Source organism: Xyrauchen texanus, chromosome 39 (genome assembly GCF_025860055.1).
Source record: "Xyrauchen texanus isolate HMW12.3.18 chromosome 39, RBS_HiC_50CHRs, whole genome shotgun sequence".
Lineage (NCBI taxonomy): Eukaryota > Metazoa > Chordata > Actinopteri > Cypriniformes > Catostomidae > Xyrauchen > Xyrauchen texanus.
The window spans coordinates 11,626,271-11,639,474 of record NC_068314.1 but is presented as its reverse complement, the minus strand read 5'-3'; the positions used below and the strand labels follow the sequence as shown (position 1 = coordinate 11,639,474).

Below are 13,204 nucleotides of genomic sequence, written 5' to 3'. Positions count from 1 at the left end.
TTTTTTAACGATATTCATCACAATATCAGCCAATTTTCTAGACACTAAGTAGAAAAATATGTATTGTTAATAATATGGTTCAATAATACTTTTAGGAAAAACCATTCAGTAATTCCTGTACTGATCTTCAACCAAATTGAGAATGCGAGTATGTATATTATTGAATGGCAATAGCACAAAAAATAATTATTATAGGTTATTAATATTCTTTCCAATTATACGGTGCGATTTATTACAAAAGTACACAAGACACACGTTCAGTGATAATATAAGTATTAGCTTCTATCTTTTCAAATTCAAAGTAAATAAATTTACTACGACAGGGTTGAAATAATGTAAAGCAGGATTAGCGTAAGTAACAAAAAAGTACCTTCAACCACATATTAAGGATTGGGGGCAGTTGTTTAGAAATCATCCACTGGTTGACCCCAATTCTGCATGGTTACAACCCTGATCATTTTGGCTTGGTAAAGGGTGTAAGCTTATGGCTGTACACCTAAATTCAAAAAGTAATAATTTATTGCGACAAATGTGCATTTTTATATATTGTGTTTTTGGTCCTTTGATCAAAATATGTGTGATAACTTTGTAATCTGGCATACAATCCATTTATGGATTATGAAATATTTTTTGAGAAATACATTTATCAAGTTGCACATGGATACATCATTACAATTGCACACTACGGAGTGTAATATGCTCATTTTGTGCATAGCCTCATGGACTCGTACCCGTATGGGTGAGGCTGTGTCTCTGCAGGTGGTAACGCTGAAAAAACCTCATGTCACACAAGGGACAAGCATACGGCTTCACTCCTAAACACAGAGTACCAATGTGTTAAGCTCTGATGAACAAAGACTTTCAGCTCAGTATGTCCACCACCCCAAAATGCATTTTACATAACTATGTCCAAACTCGAGTTTGTTGCAGCCAAACCTATATTTCAAAATAGTTTTTTTGTGTGTGTTTGCCTAAAAAGCTTTATTTGTACAGAGGCTATTCAGCATTGCTGCCAACTTTTTAATAACATTCAGTAAACAACAGGGGTTTAAAAAATGCATCGATGCATCTGACAAAGAAATTTCAATGCATCGATTAGAGTTAAAAAATGTATCATCACAACTATATTTATACCCAATATGATTCAAATGCCGTCTCAAATAACAAGAGCATTCTAGCAACAGATGCGGAGCATGAGAGATTGAAGGGGAAATAGGGCCATTTGAAATTAAGAAAAGTTCATGCTGCCAAGTTCACTACCTGCAACCCCAAATAGGATAAGCTGGCAAATAGATGGATGGATGCTGATAAAACATTCTTGTGAGCATGATTGACAAGCATGCCTCCATTCTGCTGCCTCTCCCATAATAGGGAACTGACAGGTACAATATACACACCATGTAAAACCACCTTTACACTACAAACAGATTTTTTTTTATTCTATATCCCTGCCTGATTATAACATGGGCCTTTTCTGTCTTCGCACGACACATTTAATTAGCAATTTTCATTTTTTATTTTAGCGTTACATATTATGCAAATCTATAACACAATCTAGGGTTTATATACTATCTGTATGTGTGTGCATCAAGTCATTATATGTGGATACATTTTTTCATATCAGATACATAATGCATGTAACATTAAAATTATATTTCTATTTATATATGCAGCCATACATATGCCAAACCTCCTTGGTCCTAAATGCATCTGTGACTCTAATGCTCAATATTGGTGCATGTCATGCTACCTAAATTCATAACATTCAGTAAAAACTTAGAACCTTTTTTCTGCATTTTTAAAAAATATAATTCTAAATCATTCTAATCATTCGGATCAAATTGTGTCTAGGTTATATATTTCACTATGCATCGCAATTTGTTGGTGAAGAATCGTAATCAAATCATTGTTAGTGCAAACTTTACACCCCTAGAGAACAACATCTAAAAAAAATTGAGCTTCTGCAAATTTGCAATCAATTTGTTGATGCAGCTTTTTAAGCCAAGAGCGCAACAGTCGGGTTCCAGAAGTAGAAATCCCTTTCATTTTATACATAAACTAATGTATGTTTAAATTATATAAATAAACCTTTTAAGACAGACCTAAAATGAGCTTCGAGGTTGTTAATTGATGGTATATGCTTTTGTCAGAGCCATCAGTTCAAATTATTTCAACTTCATTGCATCAAAATTATGTTTAATAGTGGAATTCAAAGTGAACAACAACACTACCCATGACCCAGCAGATTGAGTTTGTCTCCCTATATTTTGCTATATATATATATATATATATATATATATATATATAATTTTTTTTATTAATCCCATACAAGATCCCATGGCTATTTTAATGGTGAAATTCAGTGTGAAAAATCTGCAAAAAAATAAAAAAGACAAAAAAAATAAGATGGCTCATGATTTTTCAACGGTAAACTTTTTCTGGGTTCAATACATGTTAAGTGATAGCATTTGTGGCATTATGTTGATTACCACAAAGATTCTTTTTGACTTCTTCCTTTTCTTAAAAACAATTTATATATATATATATATATATATATATATATATATATATTTTTTTATTAATCCCATACAAGATCCCATGGCTATTTTAATGGTGAAATTCAGTGTGAAAAATCTGCAAAAAAATAAAAAAAGACAAAAAAAATAAGATGGCTCATGATTTTTCAACGGTAAACTTTTTCTGGGTTCAATACATGTTAAGTGATAGCATTTGTGGCATTATGTTGATTACCACAAAGATTCTTTTTGACTTCTTCCTTTTCTTAAAAACAATTTAAATAAATAAATAGATACAATTTTAAATAAAAATTGAGGTTACAGTGAGGTACTTGCAATTGAAGTGAATGGGGTCAAGAATTTAAAGGAAGAAATGTGAAGCTTATTTTTTAATAAAACAGAATTCTTCTGTTCTGTCACTATGTATTATTAGAGCTGTTATTAAATTGGATATAACTTTACACAGAAAAGGTTAGTAAGCTATTTTAACACATTATACCATGTTAGCAAAAATATTGTTTACATGTTGTTGCTATACTTTTTAATCATGCATACGGTTTACTTTAAATCAGGGTATTTTTATGGATTGGCCCCATTCACTTTCATTGTAAGAGCCTCACTGTACATAAGATTTAGCTTTTTTTCTTTCAAGGAGGGACAAGATGAAATTAATTGTATTGGTAATCAATATTAAGTCACAAACGCTGTTGATTAAGCTTAACTTGCATTGAAACCTAAATATTTTAGGAATTTTTAATAAAAACTTAAACTTATTCTGGACTGGCTTTGTTAAAAACTGTTTCATAGGTGTCAGTAGAATAAAACTAATTTATCAGTGGATTAGAAATATCATACTCCAATAAAATATGTTAGATAGATAGTGGACTCTGGCATGAGGCACATACAGTTGAAGGTAGAAGTTTACATACACTTAGGATGAAGAAGTCATTAAAATTCATTCCCCAACACTCTACAGATTTAATATTAGCAAACTATAGTTTTGGCATGGCTCGAGTAATTTTTCCAACAATTCTTTACAGACAGATTGTTTCACTTTTAATTGACAATTGATCACAATTCCAGTGGGTCAGAAGTTTACATACACATACACATTAACTATGCAATTAAGCAGCTTGGAATATTCCAGAAAATGACATCAAGCCTTTAGGCAATTAAAAATATGCTTCTGATTGGAGTCAATTGGAGGTGTACCTGTGGATGTATTTTAAGGCCTGCCTTCATGGCAAAATCAAGACCTCAGTAAAAAACTTCTGGACCTCCACAAGTCTGGTTCATCCTTGGGAGCAATTTCCAAATGCCTGAAGGTGCCACGTTCATCTGTGCAATCAATATTAAGCAAGCATAAACACCATGGGACCACGCAGCCATCATACTGCTCAGGAAGGAGATGCAGCCAGACTACAGTTTGCAAGTGCACAGGGGGACAAAGATCTTACTTTCTAAAGAAATGTCCTCTGGTCTGACAAAACAAAAATTGAACTGTTTGGCCATAATGACCATCGTTATGTTTGGAGGAAAAAGAGTACGGCTTGCAAAACGCAGAACACCATCCCAACCGTGAAGCATGGGGATGGCAGCATCATGTTGTGGGGTTGCTTTGCTGCAGGAGGGACTGGTGCACTTCACAAAATAGATGGCAACATGAGGAAGGAAATCTATGTGGATACATTGAAGCAACATCAAGATATCAGCCAGGAAGTGGTCGCAAATGGGTCTTCCAAATGGATAATGACCCCAAGCATACCTCCAAAGCTGTGGCAAAATGGCTTAAGGATAACAAAGTCAAGATATTGATGTGGCGACAAAACCCTGACCTCAAATCAATAGAACATTTGTGGGCAGAACTGAAAAAGCATGCGCGAGCAAGGAGGCTTACAAATCTGACTCCGTTACACCAGTTCTGTCAGGAGGAATGGGCCAAAATTCCAGCAACGTATTGTGAGAAGCAAGGAATTGAGAAAAATTGTGTTTTAATGTATTTGGCTAAGGTGTATGTAAACTTGTGACTTCAAAAGTATGTGGGGAAATCTTTGCCTAATAGCAAATTTACCATGATTACGGAGTTTAAAAAATTATTTCCACTACTATATTTATACCCAATGTGATTCAACTACAGTCTCAGATTACAATAGCATTCTAGCAACAGATAAGGAGTATGAGAGATTAAAGGGGAAATAGGGCAATTTTAAATTAAGAAAAGTTCATGCTGCCGAGTCTTGAACGGCCTAACAAGCATCGAGTGTAGATTAATTGTTCCAATCGATTATTAAATTGAAAATAAAAAAATAAAAGGATCAATTTTATGTGATTTATCTGCTAAACTTTGATCCCATTCTGATTGGCACTTGTTTTTGAACTATGAATTGATGGTTTAGGTTTCAGATCTGTGGAAGGAGTTCAGTAGATAATGCTTCTTTGGAATTCTAATGCTTCTTTTACAAATTTTTTTAATTGACAGTCCTAATATATGCAAGTAGTTTATAATAATAATAATAATAATAATAATAATAATATAGGACAATAATAATTATACAATGCCAATTCCGAAAAAGTTGGGATAGTGTGAAAAATGCAAATAAAAACTAAAGTAATTTTTGTATTATATTCACCATTTGCTATATTGAAAGTACCACAACTACACATAATATGGCTGTTTTTTCTTTAATTTTTCATGTAGTCAGATGATTGCAAGACACTCCAATAAAGTTGAGACAGGGAATTTAAGACAAATAACAATTTGATGAGTTGAAATAAAGCGATGTGAAACAGGATATGTTAAACAGGTGAGGCAATTGTGTCATAGTACTGTTTGAGCTATAATGATTGTGTCTGCTATACTGATTTATAAGGATCCTCCAAAAACAGCCTATTCCTAGAGCAAGGATTGTTCAAGACTTGTCAATTTACCAACAGATGCTTCAGCAAATAATCTAGCAATTTGAGAACAATGTTCCACAAATGTAAAATTGGCAGGATTTTGGGCATTTCACATCTCTGTGCATAAAGGGCAAGACGAAAACCACTTCTGAATGCATGTGATCTCTGATCCTTCAGACGTCACCGTCTTAAAAACCATCATTCATCTGTAATGGATATTATGAACATGGGTTTGGGATTACTTTAGTAAACCTTTGTTAGTCAACACCACTCGCTGCTGCATCCACAGATGCAAGTTAAGACATTACTATGCAAAGCAGAAGCCCTCCATCAACACTGTCCTGAAGTGCTGCTGACTTCTCTCGGCTCGGTCTCATCTTAGACGGAAAGTAGCCATTTCCAAAGAGGAAAAGGACGATCCAAGCTGTTATTAGCGTCAGATCCAAAAGCCAGTGTCTGTATGAGCCAGGGGTGTGTCAGTGCCCATGGCATGGGTAACTCGCACATCTGAGAGAACACCATGAATGCAGACAGAAATGTAAACATTTTGGAGCCACATATACTGCCATCAAGCAGTTTTCATGGGAAGTCCCTGCATTTTCCAGTAGGACAACTTCAAACCACATACTGCCAGATTACATGTGCATTACTGTGCAAGTAGAGTGTGTGGGTGCTAGACTGGCCTGCCTGCAGCCCTGACCAGTCTCCAATTGCGAATGGGTGGCGCATTATTAAGCACAACATCCAGCAATGAAGACCCTGTACAATTGTGCAGCTATGGTACGGAGCAAAATATTAGGCACATAGGATGCTTCACAAAAACATTTGTATGGTTATTTATAATCAATAATAACATGGTTATTTATATTTTCAGCTTCAGTGTCTCAATAAGAAATATACATTTTAGACTCCCAAACATTTATTTTGCAAATAGAATAGAAGAACAGGGAGCCGTGCAACAGATGGCATGGTCCCCACAGAGCCCCCCACTGAATATTGAGTCAGTCTGGTATTACAAGAAGAGAGAAGCAATTGAGACTGTGAATTGAACTGTGGCAAATCCTCCAAGAAGCTTTAAGCATCCTATCTGCCAACAACAAAGAAAAACTGTATCCAGGTGTACCTAGGAGAATTGGTGCTCCTCACTATGCAAGTGCCTAAACCTTTTGCACAGTACTGTACATAATGGATGAATGGGGGAAAATTCCACTTTCTAAACTTAAACTTGTGTCTTCAGTGCCCAAATGCTTAATAAGAGTTATTAGAAAAAAGGTGATGTTTCACAGTGGTAAACACTCAACTATCCCAACTGTTTGAGCATGCTGCAATTATCTGATTTAAAATGACTAAACATTGAAAAAAAAAAACATTTAAAACATCATATTATGTGCAGTTGTAGAGCTTTCAAAATAGCAAAGGTTGATTATAATATTTCAATTCAGTGTATTCCATAGCTAGTTTAAGATGTACTTAAGTAAAGAAACACCAATGTTTTTATGCCTTTAAAAAGGATTCTATAATTTTATTTTGTTTTTAATTATTACAAATGATACAATTAAGGGGGGTCACACACCAGAAGTGATTGGCGGACGACATGGCGCGTTCTAAAATTGGAAACAATTGTTTTCTATGAAGGAACGCACACTGCCGGCATCGTTTGGTGTCTGTCAGTTGCGCCCAGCTACGACTCCAGAGGCTGCTCAAATTTCTGCCATGCCACGGAGCGCAACTTACATAATTAAATTAAATTCAACCCAAATCATTATCAAAAGGACATAGATTTACTCTAGCGTTGTTCATTCTTGAAGCTAAAAACCTTGATTGCTTTTGTGTGTACAGTATGCCACCTGAACCGCATCGATTTCTGTCCAGTGTTTGATGGCGCTTGTCATCAGGTGTGCGACTGCCTTTAGGCTATTAAATTTTTTTTTTAAATGTTTTTGGAGATTTCATAATCATTAACTTATTAACATTATTACATAATGAACATTTATTACATTTACATAATAATGGACATGTATTATGTTTAACTTAATACAAACATTGAATTATGCTTTGTTATTCTGCTATGAGTGGCTACAATCCCTATATAAGGAAATGAACGGTAAAAATTCTTCTGGAACCAAGACGGCTGAAAATTGGGTGGGCAATTGTAAAAGTGTATAGACAATGTTTCAAACATGTAGAAAAAAAGTGTTTCTATTGCAATGGAAACAATAATAATAATAAAAACTTATTTGAATCGGAGACAAACAAAATATATTTAAAAAAAATCAAATTGACTAAACACTGACAAGTTGGCAACAGTGCTAAGCAGTGCATCTGAGTAGTCAAATGCAACACTGCGTGGAGTCAGAAGAGACGGCTCATACCCGTATGAGTGAGGCTGTGTCTCTGCAGGTGGTAACGTTGGAAAAAACGCCTGTCACACATAGAGCAAGCATACGGCTTCACCCCTAAATAGACAGAGCAAATTATAAGTAAGATTAAATCTCTAAACTATGTATATACACACAACACATTTTGGCAGTATAGAGAGCATGTCAGGTTGACAGATATGGCATGCATTTTTACTGTAAGACATGAGTGCAACAGATTGCAAGCAAATGAAAAGCATGTGAAAGATGTTTACAGAGCTTAACAGTGCATTTAATCACAAGCCATGTGTGCTCATTATAGCTATCAGCTACTGAGAGTGGTTCTCAACGGTCCTATTAAATGGTTTGACAAGCAAAGTTTTCAATTTTGTGTTGACTCCACACTGAATATTATGGTAAGCTTTGTCTATTACTGGCTAGTTTTTAGCAATTCTACTGGAGTTTCGACACTTCACTCAATTAGAATATGAGTTGCTAATTTAAATAATGTTATTTAGTGATTAGCACTAAAGAGACAGACCTCGTGTGCACCCATTCTTTTTCTTAAACTACTTCTAATTCCATGTGCAAATGCTTTCGGCTCAACATTAACTTCTTGCCTTAATGTCTGCTATCTTCAGGCCAGCCCGTGCCACTCTCTAGCCCCTGGTTGTTGGAGACATTTTGTGACCTCTGCACTAATCTCAGAGCTGTCATCCAAATTCATCCACCTTGACCAGTTTTCTGCTTTCAACAGAGTGAACCACCCTCTCCAAACTGGGCATAAAAGGAACTGGGTTTGGATGGTTTGAGTCATACCTCACAGGCAGTCCCTTCAATGCCACCTGGACAGAAGAGGTGTCAAAGTCACACTAGCCAACCACTGGTGTTCCTCAGGAATCACTGCTTGCTTGGACCCTTACTTTTCTCTATCTACACTACTTCACTTGGACTAATCTTAAAGGCACATGAGTTTTCCTACCACTGCTACACAGATGATATGCAGCTTTACCTGTCATTCCAGCCTGACAACCCCACTGTCTCAGCTCATACTCTGCCTGCCTCTCGAAGATCTTGGCCAGAAAGGAATGCCACATTCAGCTCAACCTTGCCAAGAACTCAAACCAATCATAAAAGGCACATGGGCTTTTGCAAAACACTGCTCAACCTTGCCAAGACAAAATTCCTCATGATCCCAGCCAACCCGTCTGTTGACCACAACCTAAACTAAAGTCAAACAGGACAGCCTGGAACCTGGGAGTGGTGGTTAATGACCAGTTTAATTTACCTGCCAACATCTCATCAACTGCCCTGTCTTGTAGGTTCGAACTTTACAACAACAGGAAAATCAGACCTTTCCTCTCTGAATATGCTGTGCAGCTCCTGGTCCAAGCTCTGGTCATTTCAAAACTGGGCTACTGTGATGATCTTCTAGTATAATTAAGCAGCTGCAGAAGGTCCAGAATGCAGTAGTGTGTCTGGTCTTCAATCAACCAAAAAGAGCACATGTCTACCACTTTTAATTTCACTCCACTGACTACCAGAAACTGCCCACCTCAAATTCAAGGCTTTGACTTAAGACAACCAAATCGAACAGCACCCTCTTCAATTCACTTTTCCAGGTCTACATTGCCACATGCTCTATGTGGTCATTGAACGAGCAGCACCTAGTGGTCTGTCTCTTTCTTCTGTGCTAGCTTCTATACTACTACTATTGCAGATATTGTTGACTTTGGTATAACAAATTGCTTGCTAGGTTCTTCATTTGCAAGTCACTTTGGATAAAAGCATCTGCTAAATGACTAAATGTAGATGTAAATGATGCATTTCCTATTGGAACAAGAGGTAGGGGCAAGACATATCAAAGGGCTATTGTTTACATTACAGCCATGAACCAGGATTCTCTACAGGCTATTCCTAGTCAGATACTACAGAGGATTTGATTGAACAAATCTGGATACACCTGTGAGTGCAAGATAATCACATCAATGTTTTTAGTATTTCTATCTGGTTAGAGAAAGACCATTTTTAGTAAGTGTACCTATTAAAAGGATAATACTTATCAACTTTTAGGAGTACAATAGCATAAAGACTAAGTTAACAGCCATGGACTAAAAGCCACAAAAGAACAAACAAAAAAAATGGATAGACTGAACTTGTAAAGTCAACAAAGTGGAAAAAAGGAAACAAAGATTGAAAAATGCAGCAACTAGTGAAAATATCAACCAGTTGTGTCTATGTCCAAATCCAAAAACATGGGATTTGATCAGAAGCTACCTGAATTTGATGTGAAACCGTAACAAGAACTATGTTTGCCAACCATGGACAAGTCAGATTTAAAAAATATATAAATAAAAAGGAGTCAGAGCTTGACTCTGGACCCTTTCCACACAATTCAACACTCAAGAACTGTATTGACAGCGAGTGCTGTTGACATGTAGCACTGTCAATAAAAAAATATTTATAGTACTGCCCAGCAGTCAACCACAATGATATTGTATATTCTTCATGGATATTTTAGCTCTTAGAAGAGTAGAAAAGTAAAGTCCCTACCAAATATACAGGTGATGAAGAAAATATGAACCATGAGAGCAGAAGCCATGCTGAGGACATGCTAACAAAGCAACAGACACAAGCTCATGTGCATGGCAAAAAAGCTACAAGTGTGAGATTTGCTCAGCAAAAGCAGAAAGTTGCAGAATTTTAAAGTATTAAAAGCATTATATTGCATGGTTCAATTCAATTGACCAACACAAAAGCAATGCAGCTGCTCAAGTTTAGTGGGTAAGAGATAAATCATACCCGTATGAATGAGGCTGTGTCGCTGAAGGTGGTATCTTTGGAAAAAACGCATTTCACACATGGTGCAAGCATACGGTTTGACCCCTAAATATGTAGAGAAAATAAAAATAAGCTGCCCACAAATCATTATTCTACAAAATATCATGACATGTGCCACAAGCTTTGTCAACAAGAACCTGCATCTGGACGCAGTTACCGTTCACACAATAACTGGAATGTGGCCATAAGCAGACTATTAACAATAAGTGCAAAATTTACACAAGCTACAACCTAGATAAAGTTATCCTGACATTTTTCAAATAAAGCCTAAAGGCCCCTTCACACCAGCTCATAAATGTGGTCACAAAAAACATGATTTTAAAATGGAAAAATGTATCTCTAAAAAAAAAAAAAATCACAGGATAACGAAAATCCGACATTGGCTGTAAAGAGCTTTGGTGCTGAAAATCCTTCAAAAATATTAGGCCCTTTTCAGAACTGGTATTAACATCTGTCTCGGGTAATTCAGTCAAGTGGGCAGTGGTGACAGACTGCTGCTTGGTTTTCCCTGTCTTTGATGAGATTCAGTGACCACCAGGATCAAGAAACCACCAGCCTCGATGTAGTTGTCTACCGCACACAAAACTGTTATCACAAAAAAAAAGTCACTGTTTGTTGAGCAGACAGGAAGATGGATACTGAACAAGTGTATTTGCCATTTTTTGTTTTCTATATTCAGCAGAGTCCACGTTCATTGTTAAAGAACACACACTTATTGGACTGGCTAAATTAATACGTTTGTGTTTTGTTTGTGTTGTCAGATGCCTTTGCAATTCACACTACAACTGGAATATGGCCAAATATGACCACCTCCCGATGTGGTTTTAGTGATCCAATCTCAAAACATTTTGGACCCCGTTCACACCTGTATTTAGTGGGGTCCACGCACTCGGATCGGATCACCTGAAACGGATGTTAATGCCAGGTCTGAACAGGGCCTTAGTGGCATTGTGCTCGGTGTGAACAGGCCTTAAGAAAAAATAAAATACACAAGGTTTTGTTCTGTGCAGACACTATGACCTGTAAAATAGAGTATCCAACTTGGGGTTTATATAAATAAAAGGATAATATGAATTCCTACGGTATTTTTATATATCAAGAATTCTATTTAGAAAAAGTAACGATACAAATTATATTGCGTACCTTGCCAAAAACCTCAAAAAGTTTTTGAGTGCAAGCCTGTGTGTTGCTTTATTTTAGACTAGAGTAAATAATGATTACAAAAAACTTTTAAATGAAACTTTGCCATTATACTTATCAAAAGAGGAACATACAGGTTCATAAATACTGACAGATTATTTTTGAGATTAAACTACTCATGTTCATGTCCAATGTAATGCCACATACCAGTGTGAGTGAGGCTGTGCCTCTCCAAGTGGTAACGTTGGAAAAACCGCATGTCACACATGGAACAAGCATACGGCTTCACCCCTAAATGCACAGAGTGGCATATTTAATGATTGTCTACACAGAATCAAAACCCTGCTCAAAAATGCACACATTCAATTGTTACACTTCCAACACCCCACATGGGTAATGTTGCTCTAAGATACAGTACATGACAGCTTCAATGCTGCCTTCAGAAGATAAAGAAAAGTGCTCAGTCAAGGTTGTGTTTATGAAATTTAGCTTTGGGCTGCAGTCATTTAAAACTAATTTAAGTAATTACTTCTCCAATAAAATTGACCTTATCAAACAAGCTTAACCTAATAGCAGCAAGCAGTTACTACAGAGCCCCTTAAGCCCAAAGTATACTTAGATTTTGACACGAACGCTCAACTGTCTGCATACTGTCCAACGCAAGCCAGTCAAATTATACTCCATTTGATGGTGTGCGTATACACCGGACAATTTCTCTTCAGGAGTTAAGACCCAAAAAGATATCTTTATTTTTCTTCAGACTCGAGTTATACTAATGCAGGTATCTCCTGACCAATATACACATGCGCATTGACATGCACATCCACATCTATTTTTACCTTCGTCTCCTGTTATCGACGGGTGATTACGTCTCCTCACCATTTCTTTGTGACAGCAACGGCTCAAATGTGAGTTTTGCCACTTATTCAAGCAAATAAATCCATGCTCATTCTGTGCGTTCAAAGACGAACTGTTAGACAAATCGGGCCGCGTGCTTTCAGTTCTCGAGCACTCTGCTGATGACGAGATCTGCGACATGCGTCCTGTGCACGAACTGACCTAAGTATACTTTGGGCTATAGAGGACAGGGAGTAAATTTATAAATGTATAATCTGAAATAGTTTTGAGTTCCATAGCAACAGTTTTGCATTACCTTGCAATACGTTTTCGGTTTACTCGCAATAGTAATAATTGCTATAGTAATACTGTATAATACGGACTATAGTAGCAATGGTTTTGTGGCAGAAACAATGGTTTGGACTCAACTGACCATGGATTTATTATAGTAATATTGTAGAAACCATGACTGTAGTAGCCATGGCTATTTGGTGGAAACCATGGTTTGGATACAATTAACCATAGTTTTATTGAAGTAATATTGCAGAACAGATTCAGTACAATTAGTCTTACTATAGTAATATTTTATCACAAATACCCTTATCCGATTTTTAC

General features: G+C 36.4%; 1 protein-coding gene across 8 annotated transcripts in view; it reads right to left on the bottom strand.

The window, feature by feature from the left end:
- The window catches only part of znf740a (zinc finger protein 740a), a 72,947-nt gene that overhangs the window by 29,742 nt on the left and 30,001 nt on the right, over positions 1–13,204 (bottom strand). For 3 of the 8 annotated variants that reach the window (XM_052111003.1, XM_052111006.1, XM_052111008.1), the window contains exons 7-10: positions 11,960–12,043; positions 10,574–10,657; positions 7,787–7,870; positions 732–815 (exon numbers count right to left, since the gene is read on the bottom strand). In XM_052111003.1, the coding sequence (XP_051966963.1) occupies positions 732–815; positions 7,787–7,870; positions 10,574–10,657; positions 11,960–12,043 (336 nt within the window). The remainder of the gene's footprint in view (positions 1–731; positions 816–7,786; positions 7,871–10,573; positions 10,658–11,959; positions 12,044–13,204) is intronic. The other 5 variants (XM_052111005.1, XM_052111007.1, XM_052111009.1 and 2 more) reach the window with 3 other exon arrangements.